Here is a 23,813-nt window from a genome sequence, read left to right as displayed (position 1 = left end):
TTAAGCTCCTTGTCCCCACCTGCAGGGGGAAAGCTTCATGAGTGGTGAAGCAGGGCTATAGGTATCTCTCTGTCTCTCTCCCTCTCTCTCTCTCCCCTCTCCTTCTCAATTTCTGGCTGTCTCTATCCAACAAATAAATATAGATAATAAAAAGATTATAAAAGTTAAAAAAGTCATTAAAAAAGAATTTAATAAAGATATAAGAATACTAATTTGAAAGAATATATACATATCTATGTTCGAAGTAACATTATTCACATAGGAAACGTATAGAATCAGCCTACATGCCCATCAATAGACAGCTGGACTAAGAAGATGCAGGGTATGTAATCAATGAAACATTATTCTACTACTATAAAGGTGAGTTAGGGCAGCAAAATAACTCATTAGGACAGTTTATTACTTTGTCATTTGTGCAACCCAGGTTTGAACCTGGCACCTACTACATTTAAGTAAACTGTGGTGCTGTGCTCTCTCTCTCTCAAGACAAAACAAAATAACTGATAAATCTTTTTTTTTTTCTCTACTCCCCTCCCTTTCACTAAGATACTTGTTTGATACTTTCCCTTCACTATAATATATCTATATTTCTTTAAAAAAATTTTAATATATTTTCCCTTTTGTTGACCTTGCTTTTTTGTTGTAGTTATTATTGTTGTTGTTGTTGATATTGCCATCATTGTTGGATAGGACAGAGAGAAATGGAGAGAGGAGGGGAAGACAGAGAGAAAGAGAGAGAAAGAGAGACACCTGCAGATACGCTTCACTGCTTGTGAAGTGATTCCCCTGCAGGTGGGGAGCGAAGGGCTCAAATGAGGATCCTTATGCCAGTCATTGCACTTCCCGCCACATGCACTTAACCTGCTGCGCTACCATCAGACCCCCAGTATATCTATATTTCTAAGATACTCTTAAACAAAATTTTTAAAAATATCTACTTTTGCTACTAGGGTTGTTGCTGGGGATCAGTTCCTGCATGGCAGATCCACAGCTCCTGGTAGCCATTCCCTCCACCCTTCTTCCCCTTCCTTATTTGGTAAGACAGAGAGAAATTGAAGGGGGTAGAGATAAAGATGGAGACAGAATGAGATATACCTGCAGTAACTGCTTTACCTCTTATGAAGCATCTCCCCTGTAGGTGTGGAGCAGGGGCTCAAACCTGAGTCCTTGTACATGGTAACATTTGCACTTAACCAGGTGTGCCACTGCCCAGCCCATGAAGACAGCTAACCTAGTAGAGAGCACACCACCATATGTTAAGAACTGAGTTCTAGTCTCTGGCCATATGACAACACATTTACTGATTGCTTCAAGAGTAGTAAAGCTGTGCTTTTGTGTCTGTCCTCTCTGTTTTCCCACATCTAAAAAAAAAAAAACAAACACAAAAATGTCTACAGAGTGGAGGAATCATATAGGCAGAAAACCCCAGAAATGACCCTGGTAGAAAAAACAAAAACAATGCTAAAAACATCTTAGATAAGTTTTGTTACATTCATTCTATATTATCTATTTTTAAGCTAAACGTTCTATTTTAATATAAAATCTAAATTAAACATAAGGCATTATATTGTTATTCTTAAATACTAAATATTAAACCTCTGTTATCTAGATAGTGATATAACTAGTATTCTAGATTTGAAAGGCAGGTTATTTTGTCATTATTAAAAAATATCTTATATATCTTATACTATCTCTCCTAACAGGAAATATGTGGAAAGTTTGTAAGCATGGTAACCAGAGTTCTAAGGAAACAAAGTTCAGAAGAATGGTTGTAAGAACCTGAATATTTCAGGCTGTTCTTTGAAATTAAATAGGAGAATGAAAGCTCCATCTTAAAATCCCTAACTTGGTACAAGAGTCTATTCTTTATCATACCATAGTGTATTTATTATATTAAAATAAGATGTAGAAACATAAAAGAAAGGAAAATATAAATAATATGGAATACATATTTTATGTTTAGAAATGTGTAAGAAATTAGAGTTAACCACTAAAAACTAATGCAGGTTATATTCATTCCATATTTGTCGAGATTACCACTAAATAGTTCACTTGAAATAACATTAAAATGTGAGAGGAAAATATAGTCTGTCTGAATGAGTCTATAAATTCATATTACTACTACATAGATGTGCATCAATTTATTTGATGAGAAATATATCATCATCAACAAAACTAGTTAAGTAAATAAACCTTTCATCAGCCACTGATTTCTGCCATATTAATGCTTTGGTGAATCATCAAAGGAAGTAAATTATCTATTATAAATTTTGAAGAGGAATCTCCATTGAAAAAAACTCTGCTACTGGTCCTCTTGGAACCAACATGAAGAGAATGAATGGCATTCTCAAATATTACAGTAAAATAAAAGGTGAGAGGCAATCACTCAGGAGAGATTTCTAGAATGAACTGATCTCAAGAAGCCACATCCCAGTTAAATGAGGTGTGTAACCATAATTATTAATATCTTAAAGTATACATTGATAGAAAAGTATTAAACAAGAAGTTATATGCAATGCAACTCAGAACTTTAAAAACAAAATCCTTTGCTTTATCTCAACTGAATGATCTGGAAAATCTTAATACTGGCCCTAAACACGACGATTGTATTAAACTTTTATGGCACTAACAAATTCAGCTGCAACTTAAATGTCAGATATAATTTATTATCTTGAGTTTAGTTTCATAACAATTGACCAATTGTAATACAAATACTATCATAACAAATATAGTCTACAACAAAGAACATCATATTAATCTAATCTTTACTGCCTCAAAACAAAATTATATACTAATATACAAACTTATATACCAATACAACCTTACACTAATAGCAAAGAGCTAAATCTTGCAATATAAGTTATACTAGAAGGACCATCCACCTGTCAGAGTTACTACCATATTATCTCTAATTATTGTTTTCAGAATGGTGTGTTTAAGATTATACTATCAATGACTACTAATTTATCTTTTAACTCTTGGTTTGTCTCTACTGATACATTGTGAAAAAGAAAGGTAAATGCAGGCCTAGACAGTGGCACACCTGGTTAAGTGTTAGGCCTTAAAGACAGCCCCGCCCTGCTCTGCTCCATGCTCTATTGCTGACATTATGGTCCATTTACATAATCATTGTTTTGCCTGAAAGATCCCCACCATATTATCCCCTCAGGGTATTGCTAATTCAGGTAAAACTATCACAACAGTTGCTAAGGATGCTTCCATCTTCCTAGCATGCCTTTTGCCTCTCTCCACCCCCTTTCCTATCCATTTCTGTTTCCAGCTTGCCACTTCTGGTTTTTACACTATAAAGCCCATTGCTGTTCCGATTTCGTTTTCTCTTCCACATCCTGACCTGGAAAAGACCTGGAGAAGGGCTGTAGTGCATAGTGGGAGGTAGCCATTTTGTTAGCTCCACATGGCCTAAACCTGCTGTGTTTACACCCAACTCTGGGGCATCCGCATCAATAAAGAATTGTATTAGCACGTCGCCACAAGTTCCTCATTTCTCTCTAGCCCGGGAGTTAAGTGCATGCCTTACACTGTGCAAGGACACAGGTTCAAGCCTCTGGTCCCCACCTGCAGGGAGAAAGCTTCACTAGTGGTAAAACAGCATTGTAGATGTCTCTCTGTTTCTTTATTTCTTTCTCTTTATCTTCCTCTCCTCTCTCAATTTCTGTCTCTCCAATAATAAATAAATACAAATATTTTTTTAAAGAAAGGTAAGTGGAGCTAACAGAGTTACTTTGTAGTGTTCATGTATTTTTTTAACTAACACCAAATACTATCCCCAATGCCTCTTTTATTTATTTTTTATCATTGTTGTTGTTATTATTGTTGTTATTGCTGTCCTTGTTGTTGGATAGGACAAAGAGAAATTGAGAGAGGAGGGGAAGACAGAGAGGAGTAGAGAAAGATAGACACCTGCAGACCTGTTTCACCACTTGTGAAGTAACCCCCTGCAGGTTGGGAATGGGGGGCTCCAACTGGGATCCTTACACCAGTCCTTGCCCTTGGCATCATGTTCGCTAACCCTCTGCGCTACTGCCTGGCCCCCCTCTTTGATTTTTAATATCAAATGTGTATTTAAATTTGCTTGGAATAGAATTACTTCTTTAGTCCAAGCAAGAGTATATTAATACTACATAGATACTGGTTCCAGTAGCTACTTCACACTTACTATGGGCTATTTGTCAATACTTTACTAAATGCTTAGCAGAGATATCAAATAACTAACCAATAGCTTCCTCGAATATTATTGTTATCATTTTACATATTGTGAGCATAAGGCTTGAAAGATAAAGAATCAAATAATTTGCTCAACATTTAATCTAAAAAGATGACTTCAGAGATCAAATAATAGACACTTTGGTTCTGTAAAAAAATTTGGTAACTTAAAAGAGAGGGGAATTCTAAATAGTAGAAAAGAGATAAAAGCATAGCTAAATTGTTAGAGTAGGAGACTTGCATGCCTGCACTGCATACGCTGGAATGTTGCTCTGACATCTCTCTCTCTCGCTCTCTCCTTTATAATAAATAAACCTTTTATAAAGGAAAATCGTTAAAAGTCACTACTATACCCATTTTTCCTTATTTCCTCCAACCCACAATTGTTATCAAAAGAATCACTCAGGAAGTAGCCACAAGGAAGTAGAGATCTGTAGAGAAAAGAACCATCATGGTCTATTGTAATTTCATTGAGTAGGATATAAACCAGTTGAGCCAAAGTTAGCCAAGTCTAATTCTCAGTTTATAGATCTAATATATTTTGAACATGGAAATATTCATTTGACCCAATGCTAAAGGATTTGAAAGGTAAGGCCCAAATGCCAAAGTTTCTAAGCATTCTTATAATTGCCTTAACACTTAAAGCAGAGTCCTATGTAGTGTTCATGTAGGTGTAAAACCTGTAGGCAAGACTAACAATAAGATTATCTGCAGGTAGGTGTTAATGAGCCCATTCAAGCAGATGAGGTGTCAACAAGGTCTAGTTATTAAGTTGTGAATTTAAGTAACCAATGTGTTAAGGTAGAGAAACCAAAGACTGAAATTTAGGCTTTTGACAAAGATAGTCATTGAAAGCTATTTAATAAATCAATGAGATAAAAAGAAAGCCACGTACCACACCACTAAAATTTAAAAGAATAGTAAATAAGTGAATATTTTTTAGATTACAGTTTAATGCATGCATTTTAAAAAACTGAGTGAGAAAAGCAAGTACTGAAAGGTAATCTTGGGTTGGGGAGATAGTTAGATGGTTATAAAAAAGGCTCTCACGCCTGAGGCACTAAGGCCCCAGGTTCAATCTTCAACACCACTGTAAGGCAGACTTGAGCAGTGCTATGATGAAAAATAAAAAAGTAATCTTTCACACTGACATTCTACTCAAAAAAGTTCTCTTATTCTTGTTCTCATATCTCTTGCCCTTTAGAGCAGAATTTATTTTTCTCCTATAAAATACAAAGTTATAATAAGGATATTGCTACAATTAAAATATTAAACATACAATTTGTGAAGCTCAACCATTTCTTTATATATTTTTTATTTTTTATCTTTTTGTTTGTTTACAGAAAGTACCCATTAGCCACCAGGGTTACAACCAGAGCTAAGTTCCTGATGACCACTCCACTGTTCACAGTAGTCATTTATCCCTCTTTTTTCTTTCTTTCTGATAGAGGGGGAGAATGGGAGATGAGAGAGATGGAGAGCACGAGGGAGATGGAACGATCTGCAGCTGTGATCTATTACTTCCAATGGATCAAGGAAACAGAACCTGGGGCCTGCATGGCAATGTATGTACACACTCTACCAAGTAAGCCAATACCTGCCCCCTCCCCTCATTTCTTTGAAATACAACAGGTAAAAATGGTAAAAATAAAGACTACAATATTTCATTTTATGTCAGATGTCATAAATAAGCACATTACTAACTATTGTTATAATAAATTAGTAAAGACACAAAAATATAATCTACTAGGTGATATTTACAAAGTATCATTGTTCAACAACATGATAATAAGTCACAGTGCTCAGATGGCTCATGCCTGATAACTATATGACAAAATTTTTTAAAACAGTTCTCAGAAATAAATTTATTACTTATTTTATTAATAACATGATGCACTGGAGTCAGTTTTTTATATATGTTTAATATCAAACACGTGATGTTATATATTTCTTTAAGATAATTTATAGAGGGCTGGTCAGTGGGTGGCACACTGGGTTAAACGCACATGGCAGAAGCTCAAGGACCAGTTTTAGATTCCCGGTTTGAGCCCCCAATCCCCACCTGTAAGGGGGTAGCTTTGCAGGCGGTGAAGCAGTTCCACAGGTGTTTATCTCCCCCGCCTCCTTCTCCTACTCTCTTGATTTCTCTCTGTCCTATCCAACAATATCAATGGCAACAGTAAAAATAACAATAACAAGGGCAACAAAATGGGATAAATGGCCTCCAGGAGCAGTGGATTCTTAGTGCAGGCACCTAGCTCCAATGATAACTCTGGAGGCAAAAAAAAAAAAAAAGATAATTTAGAGAAAAATTTGCATTTGGTAATTGTGCCCATTTCCCTGATATTTACAGCATTTTACTTTAAACTTGTTAATCAATATATAGAGAGTATTTATTTTGAAAGTAATGGGAAGCAAGTGAAAATTACTTTATCTCTTTATCTGGAAGTTTTGACTTTTTAACTATAAAATTTTACATATCATGAAAACAATATGTAACAGACTCAATAGATCTACTGCATTTTACATAGACTCAAAATGTGAGGACTGTTACAATTCTTAGATATATTTGAATCTTAGCTAAATCCTTTATAAAAGAATCTAACTGGGAGCCAGGCTGTAGCACAGTGGGTTAAGCGCATGTGGCACAAAGCTTAAGGACTGGCTTAAGGATCCTGGGATGTCTGGCTAGCATTGCGGGAGGGAGACATAACCCAGGAACCAAGTTCGTGGGAGGTAGAAATACAAATCTTTATTCATGTGGGTGCCCCAGAGTCTGGTGTGTAGGCACCTGGTTAAAACCACATGGAGCCAAAAAACTGCAATGGCTGGAGTCCGTCTTCCCCGGCAAGGGATGCCCCCTTTTTCCCATCCCCAGGGACCCAGAAGAGCCAAGCCTGCCCCTGAAGTGGATTCACAATCCATACATAGTTAGGAGAGGGACAGAGAAAAATGGGAGGGGCTGGAAAGGTAGAACCTCCCTAGCAACCATTGCTAGGGATTCAACTGGCAGGAATTAGTAATACCCTGCGGGGGACTTATGAAGGAAACCTTTAGTCATTTGTAAGACAAGACAGGAGATTGATATGTAAATAATAAAGGGAAGGGCCTTTAGTAGCATGGAATGTAGGGTGCTTTACAGGGCAGGGAGAGGATGGATGTCCCCTCAAGTCAAGCAAGCCCTGCCCTGCCAAGCTCAACCACATGCTCACAATTTCCCAACACCAGCTCCAGTCCTGGCTCCCCACCTGCAGGGGAGTGGTGAAGCAGGTCTGCAGATGTCTTTCTCTCCCCCTCTCTGTCTTCCCCTCCTCTCTCAATTTATCTCTGTCCTATCCAACAATGATGGCAACAATAATAACTACACAACAATAAAACAACAAGGGCACCAAAAGGGAATAAGTAAATAAATAAAAGAATCTAATTAGTTTTAGATAATCTAGTCTTTTCTACACCTTTTTACCTGTAATTCCACAAGAAAACTTGTGATACCCAGACTTAAGAGTATTTAGCATATTAATACTTAAAGGCTTACAGAATATTGAGAGAAATCAATGCCTATCACACCAAAATTGTCAACTACATAAAACAGTATTATTTTAGTTTGCATCTTATTTATATCACATCATGTAGCAATTTCACTTGCTGAAATTTTATACCTAATGTAGTCAATAAAGAAAAATAAACATTAACATAATAAAATTTAATACTTACCTTGAGTTGGTAAAGCCAAGAAACATCATTTGTAAAGCCACTCAGTTGTCTTTGAAATATCTAAGTATAACATCTGATACACTGCAGGAGTGGCACACACCTGTTTTAAGTATAGTCATATTTTCTTTCAACTAATCATAGCAAACCTCAATGACTCATCTTGGTATTCTAATGTCTTAGAGTATAACTACAATTTCAGATATATGCAGCATCAGACTTCTATCCAATACAACATTAGAGGCACCAATAAATAATTTGGCATAGCTTTGTAAAGATCAATATGTGATTATTCCAACTTTAGCCTATGTATTCAGTTCTACAATGAAAGAATTACATGGCTATGCAACTGGGCAGGTAACTCAATGAGTAGAGTATACCTGATTACATTGAAGACCTGGGACTCAACCTCTGGTACTACATAATTATATTCAGTCTAGTTGTTCTCTCTCTCTCTCTCTCTCTCTCTCTCTCACACACACACACACACACACACACACACTCACACACACACTCACATCCACACCCACACACTGAATTATATCTTTTTTTTTTTTAACAAGAGATTGTTTTGGCCTCTGGTAAGTCAATTTCTCTGTGATTCATTAAATTTTACTTATTTGTTTTTGCCATGCAGGTTACAACTGGGGCTCTGCAACTGCACCATCGTTCTACCACTCCCGGTAGACAGACACCTTTTTTAAATAGAAGGTGAGAGACAGAGATACAAAGAGAAGAAGAGATACCAAACCACTGTCCCACCATTAGTAAAACTTTTCCATGCAAATGATCCCATGTGTCCAGGAACTTGAACTCAAGTCCTCATGCATGGTGAATTGTGTGCACTACAGGGTGAGGTGTTTCCTGGCCCCTCTGTGGTTCATTTTTTATTTTGTATATATGACAGTAAAAACATAAAGATTTGTTTGCTTGTTTTGTGGAACTCCTAATGTAGTTCTGGGTCTTGAACTGGGGCCACATGCCTGGCAACACACACACACTACCCATGGAGATACCTGATATCTCTCTAGCTCAATTTAAAAAATAGCAATATATATATTGCTATTATATATATATATATATATATATATCCTTTTCATGAGGCTGAGAATGAGGGAGAGAGAGATACCAGAGTTCAGCTCAACTCTTGCAAATATGATTGTGAGGGACTACTGTGGCCTAGACTAGGGCTCCGGCGTGACAATATAGTACAGCATTTTTGTGATATCTCCATGGCCTCTGTGATTTCATTTTACATCAGTAGAATAAAGAATGAAGTTTATTCATTTATAAAGTGAGGCACCAAGTCCTTATATAATCATGTTCCCACCATTCCAAGGATAACTTCTTCACTTTTTATTTTAGATAAAGTTATTTGGTGGCCCCAAGAGTGATTTTTTTTAATGGTGGAAGTAGTTTTACATACAGAAAAAGCACTATTAGTTGTTAACACCAGTACACTCTTAAGTCTAATGAAAACAAAATTTCAATAGGGATTATTTTATAGAAGTAACAAGTTCATGAGCATACTGTATATACAATATTAATTCATTATTATTTTATGATATATATACACAGATATTATACTTAAGGTGAATTTTTATTTAATTAACTTCAGCAACTATTTTTTAATTTATTATCCTTCACAATATTCAGAGAATACTTAGAAATGATTATTTTAGTCTTCCATCTAAATTTGAATCATATTTAGCAAAAATTAATAGTATACTTAAAATTTTTATTAATTTTTCAAATGTTATTACAAAGAAAGTTCATGAGTGGCAAACATACTAACATAAAAATAGAGAATTGGAAAACTGATAATTTCTTATCATTAACAAACTTATTTTTATGTACAAATGTTATGACAAATTCTCTGTACTGTTATTTCAAAAATAGTGTGCTTTTATTTCTACCTATATTTTTTATTTCCATCTAATAAAGATTATTTCACACTTATATTTATATGAAGAACAACATATTAATTTCCACTATTTTTATTGAGAGAAAAAATTTATGATTTATTTATTTTATAAGAGACAGACCAGAACATACTTGGCTGTATGTGGAACTGCACATTGAGTCCTTATGTCTCATGTGTGCAAGTCCTGAGATCTAACCACTAAACAATCTTTCTGACAACAGTAATATTTTTTAAACCAATGTGTCACATTAGGCATTTCTTCTTGTAGGAAGACACAGGTAACTTGTTTGTGATATTATATTGTATTCTATTAGTGACAAACTATAGTAATAATTATATTCTATTAGTGATAAATTTGAAGCTATCATGTGCAAGGTAGTAAAAACTTTAATTTAGGGAGTCAATTTAATACTAAAGTAGTCTCACAGAATAAATAAGCACAATTCCGGAAGAAAAATATGTGAAAAAAATCTGTATATGACTTAACATATTTAGAGATTTCATAAAAATACAGGTATCAAGTTGAAATATAAAAGTGGTCTATTTAACAATTATTGATTAGTTACTTGAGGCTTGCCATTCATTTCCAGTGCTAGCTGAGATGTGAATTAGGTCACAAAAGCAATTTCCATCAAATACTGTAGTCTAAAGAGACAAATTGCACTCTACTAACAATGTCTTAGCGTATAAGGCAACTTAGAGATCATGAAGCAGCAACTTTTCCCTGAATGAGGTATTGGATTTGTCCATGATATCTATCCATTCACTTTCTACTTATCTTAGCAAATCAGTTATTCTAAAAGTTAAAATAAAATGTAGTATATAGCCATAAGTCATCATATAATAAGGTAAACTTTAATGTCATCAACTCACAATCTGTGAACTACATATTTGATGAACTATAACTGAAGTGAGAATACTAGAAGCAATAGAAATTAATTACAGCTATATATTAATACTCATTACTTTTTGCTTAACTGAAGGAAGTGATTAAGAAATTACAGGTTATTTACTTAGTATGGGTTTGGTCTATGGCCTTGTGCTCAGCAACTGATAACTGATCCGTTTAACTTACTGCAAATGTGTTGTGAGGATGCCCATCACCAGAAGAGTGGCCACAGACACATAATTTTGTTTCTGGAAGCAATTCCTAGATTAAACAAAGAGAATCAGGAGTTGGCTTTTTTTTTTTCCCTTTACTTTCTCTCTTATTATTTTCCTCTTCTTTCTCTCTCTCTCTCTCTCTTCCTTCCTTCCTTCCTTATTTTTTTAAATTAACCTTAAGGTTTAATCTAGCAATGTACATTATCAACTTTCTAACTTTTAAAATAAAGTATTATACTGATATGTCAACATAGACAAAGATACTAATATTTTCTCATACAGTTAATGCTAGTATAGATTTAAAAATAAGAATCATTTGGCAGATGTAAAACCAAAGATGGGTATCATAATGAATTTCTAAGCAAAAACAAAAAAGAAAAACAAAAGATCCCATTGATATTCTATAATGATCCTAAATTATGGATCTCAGTTTTCATTTCTAAGCTTATGTCATGGCAATACATATAATGCATTTAAAAGGCAATGTCATTTTAACATATAATTTAACATTTTTCCTTGAAATTCCCTATTTGAAGAAACTAACAGATTACTTGTTGTCAATTATAATTAATAAAATGAACATAAATCCTGTCTTGTCATGGATGTGAGAATAATTACAAGAACCTCTTTAAACAGATTGTCTTGGTTGTGCATTACTGTGACACAGATAAAAATGTCACTAGCTACATATTTAAGTTATGATGTTAAACTCCATAATCTCTATGAAAACCTGTCTACTACTTTGTGTTGAAAACTACTCTTTATACTCAGATGTATAGTTTGCATTTTTATCGTAAGAGCAAGTGATTATTTATTGATAAATGACATAGAGTGTCATTTTTTTATACCTAAGTAGCATTAGACATTTCAAAGATTTTGTCTGAAGGGCAAAAGGATTACACTGCATTTGAATAGACCATGTGACAACACATCCTTAGACTTCATGTATGATACGAAAGGATGATCTCCATTCATAAGATACACAAGGGATATTATAAATATATCAAAAAAGAAAAAAAGCAAGAAAGGACACGGTAGGGGTGTCAGAGAGTATTTGTAGTGGTTTGATGCATGTAAATATTACATCTTATAAATAATTCTTTTCAAATATATCTCTGAAATATAGTAGCTCTGTTTAAGAAAATCATTGTATATGCTTTACAAGGCTATATGCCATCTTCTTGCAGATAAGAAGAGCACCATTAATTCAAACAAAACAACAAAAAAAATGGCTTCCAAAGTATTCTTCCCTTTGGTTTCTTATCAAGAAGTATATCTCCTGATCCTAGCAGATGAAGACAAGAGGGGGAAATAGTTCGAGTTATATTTTACTGTCAGAATCCAACAAACACATTTTCATCTAAATTATTTTGTCAACAGCCTTGTAGTACCCTTGCTAACCTTATTTGGCACTAGTGCATAATTAGATACACAGGGGTGTGACTCCAATTGAAGGTGTTGGCATTGTAGCACTCTGTGAAAATATTAACTATGAGGTTAACTCCAATTTTCTCTTCTTTAATTAAATGCACATGGTACTAATGAGGTAACCTACTGTTCCTTGATAGCACTAATTAGCTAAGAGGAGAGTACACTCTCACACTGCAATTTAAACCTAAAAATAAGGTTGAAATATGCTAATTGCAGGCAATTTAAAACAGTACAAGTTGAAGAACTAGTCATAATAAGAGAAACTGACTGCTTTACAGCTAGGCAGCTGTAACTTTGGTTAAAATCAAAACAAGCCACATGGTTTTTGGACTGCTATTTAACAAGGTCATAGCATCCTAAAAAATGAAGAGCTATTCTATACCATAGCAATGAACCAGACTAAGAAAAAACTCATAGTATGCTACTCACCTCAACAAAACTAAAAATCAATGAGTATTATAAGAATTCCAGAGGTGCAATGATACTTCTCTACTTAATGGTAAAAATTAATATATATAAATAAGCAAATTATCTTAAAATCTTTTGAGAGGACTCAAATCAAATAAAAATACTGTTAATCTATGTCTTCACAATTAACAAAACATGTAGCTTTCATGAAGATTTTTTGCTGAGTCAGAAGGATAATAAAGATGTAAGTTTCAGCTCTTGAGTAATTTTTTGACAGGACATTACCAAACAACACACAAATAGAGTGATGAAAATATACAACAGATGCTAGGAACAAAACAGTGTAGTTACTATATATGGGATGCAGAAAACAGTGTTTTAAAAGATATATATTTTTTATCTAGATCACAATTTGAAGATGAAAAGGAGCCTTACTGTGCCAAAGAATGCTCTTCATGTTAAGTTCAAATGATTCAGAATAATATAATTTTAATAAATCCAAGTATTAGCTAAATATATCTTTCTTAATTGTCTAATACATTTCTCAAATATAATTTTAACTAATAAGCATTAAGATGACTTTGACATAAAGCAAGATTCTGAAGGATGTTCGAAATTATAAAAAAATGCTTTGATTGGTGTAAAGTATATCATTATTTTTTTGAATTTCTAAAATCCATGGTGTCATATTATTATTAGCCAGAAGCACTGATTAAATGAAACACTCATTGTCTGAAAATGTCAAATTATCCTAGACAGCATATATAGAAATAAAGAAAATTGAAGTAATACTGTCATTAATCTATCTTTGAAGACAAGAGAAACAGAACTATACCCCACTTAGTATGCACAGTGAGTATGTGAGAACCTGAGTTCAACCAATGGTCTTGCATATACCAGAGTGGAGCTTTTCCCTTCCTGTCCCACTCCACACAACTTACAATGCAATAAATGAATCAACTTAAAAAAATACAAAGTAGGCACTGGGTGGTGACGCACCAGGTTGAACACTCATGTTACAATGTGCAAGGACCCAGGTTCAAACCCCCAGTCCCCACCTGCAGGGGGAAAGCTTAACAAGTGGTGAAGCAGTGCTGTGGGTGTCTCTCTGTCTCTTACTCTCTCTATCCCTCCCTTCCCTCTCAATTTCTGACTGTCTCTATCCAATAAACAAATAAAGATAATATTTTTTTTAAAAAAAATACAAAGTAAAAGTTGTGAAAAGCAAAGTCAACTGACACTTAAATTTTCTAAGCTTAGCTACTCAACATAAAAAGCAACTCTTTTGAAAGGCAAAAATAATAGGCTGGTGAAATAGCACACTTGGTGAACTTCTTTGTGAAGTATGCAATCCAGGTTTGAGGCCAGCCTCCAGCACACTGAAGGAAACTTTGGTACTGTGGTCTCACTCTCTTTGCCTCTAAAAAAACAAACAAATAAACAAAAAACACATTAAGGAAAAAAAAAGTAATATCCAAATAATAGATCTTGAAGTTCAAAGTATGTGAGAATAAACTTTTGGCTATCAAATGTCTAGTCAAAAGACTTGGTTGAAGAAACTGTGCTTTGAAAAACCCAGGTAACTTCCTCTATGGCTGCCCAAGAGTTTACTATGATAGAAAAAGACAGAATGTTGGCAAGAGATCTAAATAAATCTCTGAGCAACAGTGCTTTAACAGATCTAATAAGCCTGAGGTCTATAAAGGGCAGTAAGGTGAATGAAATCAGACAGGCATTTAGAAATGGGTCTCTTGGAGGCAAACTGACAAAGTCTAGCAAATCAGAGAAAAAACACAATGTGAATGGATGGTTTAAGTGTTTTCGTCTGTTTTAAATAAGCACCAAAGAACCTTTTAACAATGTAAAGGACAAAAAGCACTATAATGGGCTTTCAACATTAACTTCAGAAGGAACTCAATGTTCAGTTAAATATGGATCATTGTGACTTTCTGTTGAAATAATAAAGAGTAAGGCATTTAGTGTTGAAAATTAGAATAGTAGCTTTGGAGACAGCCTGTCAAGTTTTAGATAGTGACTCAACAATTACCAATAGTATGACCCTGAGTAAGTTACTTAATTTCTTTCTTTTTCTGTTGGCCTCTTTCTCTGGCAAGAGAGTAATAAGCAATACCACTATAGATTTTTAAATTAATTTACTTTACTTGATAGGATAGAGTTAAATTGATAGGGGAGGGGAAGATTGAGAAGGAAACACCTGTAGCCCACCTTCACCACTTGTGAAGCTTTGTCCTCCCTGCAGGTGGGGACCAGGGACATTACAGTGTGTTCTTGCACATGGCAATGTGTGTGCTCAACTAGGGAAGCCACCTTTAGGACACACCACCATAGAATTATTATTTTTAAAGATTTATTTAACACACACACACACACACACGTATTAAACTTGGAAGTCCATGCTTGTAAATTCAACATTTTATCCACTGTACCAACTTCCTGGGCCTGCACTATTGAGCACACTAATTTTTTAAATTCCTTAGAACAGGGCTGGGGATACAACATAATAGTTATACAAAAGACATTTATGAGGATCTGAGGTCCCAGCATCAATCCCTAGCACCACCATAAATTACAGCTGAGCAGTGCTCTAGTATATCTCTCTATTATTTAAATAAGTGGATAGAATAGAATAGAACAGAACAGAACAGAACAGAACAGAACAGAACAGAACAGAACAGAACAGAACAGAATAGGGAGGTTGGTTGGTGGTGCACTAGTTAAGCACCCATATTACTATGTGCAAGGATTTGAGTTTAAATCCCTGTTCTACACCTGCAGGGGGATGCTTCATCAGATGTGAAACAGGTCTTTGGGTGCCTTTCTCTCTTCTTTTTTTAAAATTATTTCCTTTTTGTTGCCCCCTTTTTAAAAATTATTGTTATTGATGTTGTCATTGTTGGATAGGACAGAGAGAAATGGAGAGTGGAGGGGAAGACAGAGAGGGAGAGAGAAAGACACCTGCAGACCTGCTTCACCGCCTGTGAAGTGACTCCCCTGCAGGTGGGAAGCCTGGGAGGGGGGGGGGTTTGGAACCAGGATCCTACCACTGGTCCTTGCCCTTGGCACCACTTTTGCTTGACTTGCTGCACAACCGCCCGACTCCCGTGGCTGCCTCTCTCTCTCTCTCTCTGTCTCCCCATTCTCTCTCAATTTCTCTCCATCCTATCCAATGAAGCATAAAAAATAAAATAAAAAATAGCCACCAAGAACAGAGGGTTCATAACATTAGCACTGAGCCCCAGGAATAGCCCTCTTAGCAATGAAATAAAACAAATGAACAACTTTAAAAAATTTCCTTAGAACAGACTGGATATAAGAAATATACTTAGTATTTATGTTCTCATTATTGTCACAGAAAAATGTTCATTTTTTTCTAATACTAAATCATAAAAGTTTTACATGTATAAAATACTACTGTACTCTGACAAGGATATTCAAATTCCCAAGTCATTGTTTTTATATGCAAATAGTTTTAAGAATACATATTGAACTTCATGATACCAAAATCTCTTGAACATGATTATATATGTATTTTTTTCTTTAGAATCCTGGTATAACAAAACAAAAAACTAACATGAGTGTATTTATCTTTACTAATGTTAGAAGTAACTTCTAAAGAAATAGAACTTTACAAAGTTGATAAGGGCATGATTTGATTAAAAAAATAGATTAGCAGGTCTGTCTTTTTTTGCCCCAATAATTTTAATGAGTAATGATTTACAGGACAGATAATGGCATATGATTACATGTAGATACCTATCTCTCAATTACAGGTGTCTGCACACCACTCCCAGCACCAACTGAAGTAGTTCTTCACCATTGTGCATGGGATTTATCTTAACCATGATGCTTTAAATTGTAATCCAATTTTGAGTTTGATTGAAAGTATGTTCAAATTATTCATTAATATGTTAAAGTGGCTTCATAATGTTTAACCAAAAATAATAACTGGATGTAAGAATAGCCTACATCTTAAATGTACATGTTTATGAATAGAACACTACTTTAATACTTTCTTATTGAAGTATTTATTTATACTACATATTATGTTTCAGGTGTACAGCATTGTACTTCTTTTGCTATTTAAAAAAAAGGACAAAATTAAATGGCTGACTAGCCTTTCTTTTACTCTATCTGATTTTTTTTTTCTTTTTTGACTTGCTGTTTTTAGACTAGTCATGAAATCCAATGGGAATTGTCCTAGGGACATATGTCCAGGATTGTATTACAATAGTGTCATTTCCACAATATCATTCTTTCTCAGTCTATCCTTGTAAAACAGATTAACAGCTACCAAGTAATGACAGAGGAGTGGGAGAAAAAAGAACTGACGCTTCAATATTTTGGGCATGTTTCATTAAAGACCAATAGATCATAGTAGTTGACTGTGATCAAAATCAGTGACTACACAGGCAACCAAAATAACATGGGTACATGCCTAGTTAAAATCCCAGAGATTCAAAATACAATTAAAAACATCTGGGAAACTCACTGGATAGTGTGTTTGCTTTGCTATGCACATCACCGATTATAGCTGGGCCCCCACCAAAATCAAAATGAAAGGAGTTTTGTATTCCAGTGGTCTTGGTCTTGGTCTCTCTCTCTCTCTCTCTCTCTCTCCCTCTCCCTTTCCCTTTCTCTCTCTCTCCCAGAAGTGAAATTACAGTTTTGACAAAAGAAAGGAAAAAGAAGAAGAAGAAGAAGAAGAAGGAGGAGGAGGAGGAGGAGGAGGAGGAGGAGGAGGAGGAGGAGAAAACAATCTGTGACAAAGCCCAAGTATAGGCATTTAACAAGATTTTTAACGATCACTTTCTCAAAAGTGTCTTCCATATTCAGGATATTTGTGTGACAGCTTTTCATTCATTTATTATTTATTCAACCAATACATTTTCAGTAGCTATTATGTGATATTAACTATACTATCCATTTAGATATAAGAAAGGGGTGAGTAGGGGTTTGGGGGTAGCGTAGCAGGTTAAGCACACATGGTGCGAAGCACAAGGACCGGCATAAGAATCCTGGTTCGGGCCCCTGGTTCCCCTACCTGCAGTGGGGGGTAGCTTCACAAGTGATGAAGCAGGTCTGCAGGCGTCTTTCTCTCCTCCTCTCTGTCTTCCCCTCCTCTTTGGATTTCTCTCTGACCTATCCAATAAGGACATCAATAACAACAACAATAATAACCACAACAATGATAAAACAACAAGGGCAACAAAAAGGGGAAAAAATAGCCTCCAGGAGCTGGCTCGTGGTGCAGGCACAAGCCTCAGCAATAACCCTGGAGGCAAAAAAAAAGGGGGGGTGTTGAAAAATTTCCTTTTCACTAGAAGACAGTGGGAAAAAAGTTTGTAAACTAGGATACAACAAAGTAAGTGCCATTTGTAGGCACTGTTCAATTTTTCCTGAAAACTGCTGGCATATGATAAAAATCTAGAATAATTCTCAAAGGAAAGCAAAAGTAAAGTAAAATACAAAGGAAAAGAAAATAGAAAGGAATTAAGTAAAACTGAAATTATTTTTTGATAAGTTTAAATGACATAGTTTATAAAATATTAACAACTATGTTTATTGCTGCATTAAAATAAAATTAATGATAGGTTTAACAACTAGTATAATTTAAAGTAGTGTGATTATAAATAATATTTCCAGACATTTTTTTCCAACTGAGATGCAGTATGAAAGTGTTTAATTTTATTGGTGATGTCACAAATATTGCTAATGCTTTGTAATTTATCTTCTACGTTTCTAATAGAAGAAAATGTCAAGTTATAATTAGTAGTAAAGTTGAGAACCCTTTTATCCTCCATTTATATTTACAAGACCTGAATTCTATTCATGGATTCTAGTATAGATACCCCTCCATTAGAAAGCTACCTATAAAAGATAACTGTATGATATCCACATAGATGTTTCTAACAGACCTCTGTGTCTTTAAGCCTTAAATTCAAGAGACAAAGGAAGCTATCTGGAGATCTGGGGTCAATCACCATCTTGTTTGGTGGCAATCTGATAGACTGTGGTAAGTTTTGGGGCCGGATGATGGCACATCTGGTTGAGCACACATGTTACAATGTACAAGGACTCAGCTTGGAGCCCCTGGTCCCCATCTGCAAGAGGAAAGCTTTATGAGTGGTGAAGCAGTGCTGCAGGTGTCTCTCTTTCTGTCTCCCTCTCCATCTCCCCTACTCTCAATTTCTGGCTGTCTCTATCCAATAAGTAAAGATAATAAAAGTAAAATAAAATAGAGTAGTAAGTTTTATCATTGCAGTCACTTAAATAAATTTCTCCCAATCTGTGTCTTATGTTAACATTAGTTGGAAAGCTTTGAATAAATATTTGTACTGGACTCATCCTCTCTGAGCTTTTGATTTATTTAAACTGGGGTAGAACCAATACATTAAAAGAAAGTAACAACAACAGAAGCCTCAGGTAAATGTTAATTTGCAGTCAAAACATACCACCACTAGTGTAATAGTTGATCACAAAAAGTTATGGATAGAGATCTGAAAAAAATCATCAAAAGGCAGAGGAGATGAGATAAATAGTGTGATTAAGTCTTAAATCTTTTGGTAGCATCCATTAGGGTAGGACTACAGTATAACTCTCCAAGGTTTCAATGATACTCAAGAATAGCTCTAGGGGCCAGCAAGACAGCTCAGCTGGGCAGGTAGGTGCCTTGTCATATTCATTACCTATGTTCAAACTTGGCCCCTATTGTTTGGGGGTAAACCAGTATTGCGGTGTTCTTCTCTCTCCCTCTGTCTCTCACTTTCTATATGAAAATGTTTGTTCAGAGTGGTGAAACCCCTTTTCCCCCCACCAAAGGAAAAAAATGTCCTATTTCCAAAAGGATAGCAACAATCAAAACCAAGCAATGATTTTATTTTCCATTCAGTCTCAGAATTCAACATCATATGTAACCTAAAATTTACTCTTAAACTTATTTTTAAAACTAGTAAGTTTCAGAGCAAATTTTAGGTTAAAATTCATTTTAGGGGAACAGAAATACAGTAAGACTGAAAGACATGATCATGACCTCACTTTATACAGCTTGCAAGGTGAAGCAGTAACAATTTTCAGCTTTCTTTCTCCTTCCTTTAGAGGTCAGCTCATATAATCAGACTATATTCTATAAGGCACAACTTAGCATTTAAGAATAACAAACTAAAATATTAGATCAAATAAAAATATTAACACAGGAACAGGTTATTAGTTTATTATCAATGACTTTAGCATATTTTATTCTTATCATAACTTAGTATTTTATCATACTTCAATATAATCTGGTTTCTAAAAAAGACTAGAGAAATATTAACAAAGAATACTCAGTGACAGTCAATGTCTCACTTCTGATATTATAAGTACATAGAAGATTTGAGATTATTAAATACTTAATATTAATTAGTTGAATTTACTAAAATAAAACTCATCCCCATTTTATGTTTAAAAGTTATTGAATTAAGGGGATCAAGCTGTGGTACACTTGGTTTAGTGCACATGTTACAATGCAGGAGTCAGATAATGGCTCTCACAGTTGAGAGCACATATTACATGTGCAAGGATCCAGGTTCTAGTCCTGGTCTCTATCTGTAAGGGGAAACTTCACAAGCAGTCAAATAGTATCGTAGGTGTCTCTCTGTTTCTGTCTCTCTCTTTCTCTCTTTTGCCTTTTTCTCAATTCTCTGTCTTATCAAATAAAAGAAAGGAAAAAAAAAAGCCTGCCTGAAATGGTGGATTCATTGTTCAGGCACTAAGCACTAGCAATAATCCTGGTGGCAATAAATTAAACTTTTTTTTTTAATCCAGTCCACTTCCTCTATTTTTCCAAGTCATCTGAGATCTGCCAGTGATCCAAAAGATCTTTCCAGGAATCTCTCTCCCATGAGTAAAACAGTAGTAATAAAAAAATTAAAATTTTCTTGATGTGTGGGGGAATCTCATCAGCTTTGACACTTGAATCCAGTTTTGGAGGAGAATCTTGTCATTTCTGTAAGGGTAATGCAAAACATCTACTAAAGACTGAAACAGACACTCAAGTAGAAGTCCTTATCTCAAAGAATTCAGAGATAAATTGTGATGACATATCACTAATGATGGGTGTTATGGAAGCACAGAAGAGTGTAGGTACATAGGCATAGAAAAGGCTTTTGAAACAAGGTGACTATGACTGGACATTTGTATATATGTAGGAATGAGCTGGGGAGTATTCATGAAGGCTTGATACTATGTGTATGTGGCTCCCTGCTGGAATTACCAAATCACAGACAATGAAGCGAAGTCAAAGAATGTTGGGGAAAAGAAGTAGTGAGGAAAGGGTCAGAGAGACAAGCAGAACCTGATCTTCAAGAGCCTTTCATAAAGCAGTGTCTTTTATGTGTTTCGAATTTCTCATCATTACATGTGTGAACTGCCTGCCTTTTCACTTGGAGGATTAAATGAAGGGTCAAATGCATAGACACATTTCCATTTCTGAGGAATTTAGAGTCATACTGTTATAATCCTGAAGATGTTAATTGTGACCAAAGCAGATAGTCTTTTTCTTCATTGTGGGGGAAAAAATTGTTTTTCCCTCCTTTACCTTCCTAACAGTTGATGCTCTAAGACTTTCTTATACACTTTATTCCTCAATATTTTCCCCTGATTCTCCAGGCATAGTTATTTATAGAATACTTAAAGACAGACCAGTATCAAAATGCCACTTGGATTATTCTGCTTATAAGAACAGAAAAATTTTATATCTAACATATCTAAACTTTTTTGTCATGAAGATGTAAAACTAATTAACTTAAATTTTGTATTGTCAAGCAAAAAGTAGGAAAATAGTTTGACACTGCAATGTATTTTAATATAAAGAAAAATTTGTGGTAATCTGAAAACAGAAGATCACACTTCAATATAATACTGTAGTCATAAAATAAAAAAATAAGCATTTAAAATTTGGAGGTGGGGTCAAGTGGTGGCACACCTGGTTGAGTGCGCATATTACAGTGTACAAGGTCCCAAGTGTGAGCCCCCTGGTCCCCACCTGCAGGAGGAAAGCTTCATAAGTGGTGAAGCAGGGCTACAGGTGTCTCTATGACTCTCTCCCTCTCTACCTACCCCTTCCCTCTCAATTTCTGGCTGTCTCTATCCAATAATAATAATAAAAAAGATAAAAATTTGGAGTTAGAGCAGAAAAAGAAGAAATGTTTTATATTAGATGTAACTAGATACTGCCCCTTTCTATGATATTTTTAACTTTTAGAAGATATTTTTAGATTATATATCTTTAAAGTGATTTTCAGACTATATCTAATAGAAAATGCCTTGTTAGGATTAAGAGACATAGTACAGATGTTAAAGTATATTTGCATGGAATTATTTTAAAAAAGATATGCTGGGAGAGTCTATTGAAACGGTTTTCAGGATGGTTGACACATTATTAAATGAGTTTCTAATTTCTGAATTAGCCTATACTCTGAATATTTCAAATAAAGACACCGAGCACATAAAAACAAACAAACAAGCAAAAAAAAAACCTTAGAGTTTTTATCTTTAATGTATGGGTATAGAATTAGAGCCTAAAAATTTAGTGTTATGGTTTATTATTCTTTTAAACCAAAAGTCTGTCTTGCTTAATATGAAAACTTCATTTTAATTATTAACTTCCAGTAGCCTTTAAAAAAACAACAAAAAAACAGTAATTTAATATGTGGGGTAAAATAGCAGTATTGGATATACTGTGTAGTCTTTCACTTGCTTTAGTTTTTTTTTTAATTCAAAATCAATAACTAACAAATATCTATAACAAATATCTATATCTTATTTTTTGTTGTTAGAAATATTGTCTAAGCTGACAGTTTTGGGTAATATATGTTTATTATTCCAAGGCTGTGCTGTGTTAGGCTGACATTTTTAGACAGGATAAGAGGAAAAGAGAAAGGCACCATAGCATTGTAGCTTCACACAGTGCTATAGGAGTGTGGCTCAAAACTGAGTTTGGAATGGCCAAAGCAGGCACACTTCCAAGTGAGCTATCTTGACAGCCCTGTGAAATATCCTTCTAAACATCATACTAGAATTAAGAAACTCTTATTCAAAGTGCCTGTAAAATACTTTACTAATGAATATTATCAGAAACACTGTAACTAGTGTGCCTTTAAGACCAAAAGGTAAAACTTATTTCTATTGGACATTCATACAGACATAACTTCTCATATGTTCTTGGGGTCTATGATCTGGGCTAGACCTTAAATTACCTTTCAGAAGTCTTTGCATGACAATGGTTTTGGGCGATTAGGGATTGAATCAGTGAATGAAGGAAGAAAAACACCACTGTTCTATTATGTATCAAAACAAAACATTGTATCGTACTTTCATCTATCCAAATTCAAGAAGTGTCAGCATTGCTTTTACTGTATTCTTTACTCCTTAGGGGGGAGCAATTTAGATCATGGCTACCCCTAGGAATTTATGAGGGGACTGGAGGATGTGGCAGTTCCTTTTCTGATCCCTGCAGGGGAAGCAGCAGCAGCCTTTGGATCAGCTATTTTTTATCCGCTGTTGGACTCAGTGGCAGCTCCTTTTCTTGCCAATAAGGATAAGTGATAGTCTGTTTAATGAGGAATGGAGACTACAAGCTGTACACACAGAAGCTTATCTTGTTGATTTCTGATTATGATCTGGTTCCTATCAACCTATTCTCCTCCCTGCCTGTGATGTGAAGCAGAGAGGAATACTGAAGGAAGAGGAACATTAAAAACAAACCAACGAACCCTAACATTTACTTTCCAATAGATAAGCTATTGCATTTAATATGAAGCCAAGATGACTTTCAGCAGTGGTCCAGACTATCACTTACTGTTTCTTCTTAAATGCTTATGTTTATATATTGTTGGATAAACACCCGACTTTAACACCATCTCCACCACCTTTTACACAATGCTTCCCAACAAGTGAGGATGTCTGTATAGGATACAAGGGAATAGCATGAATCTTCTACTGGCAATAGTGATGG

General features: G+C 34.9%; 1 protein-coding gene across 21 annotated transcripts in view; it reads right to left on the bottom strand.

Moving 5' to 3' along the window:
* Window positions 1-23,813, bottom strand: part of FOXP2 (forkhead box P2) — a 629,028-nt gene that overhangs the window by 118,297 nt on the left and 486,918 nt on the right. For 17 of the 21 annotated variants that reach the window (XM_060196460.1, XM_060196464.1, XM_060196461.1 and 14 more), the window contains one exon: window positions 10,935-11,009. The exons of the other annotated variants lie outside the window; for them this stretch is intronic. In XM_060196460.1, coding sequence (XP_060052443.1) covers window positions 10,935-11,009 — 75 coding nt within the window. The remainder of the gene's footprint in view (window positions 1-10,934; window positions 11,010-23,813) is intronic. 21 annotated transcript variants of the gene reach the window in all.

This window comes from Erinaceus europaeus, chromosome 8 (assembly GCF_950295315.1).
Source record: "Erinaceus europaeus chromosome 8, mEriEur2.1, whole genome shotgun sequence".
In the NCBI taxonomy this organism is placed as follows: domain Eukaryota; kingdom Metazoa; phylum Chordata; class Mammalia; order Eulipotyphla; family Erinaceidae; genus Erinaceus; species Erinaceus europaeus.
This window is presented reverse-complemented; position numbering and strand designations above follow the sequence as displayed.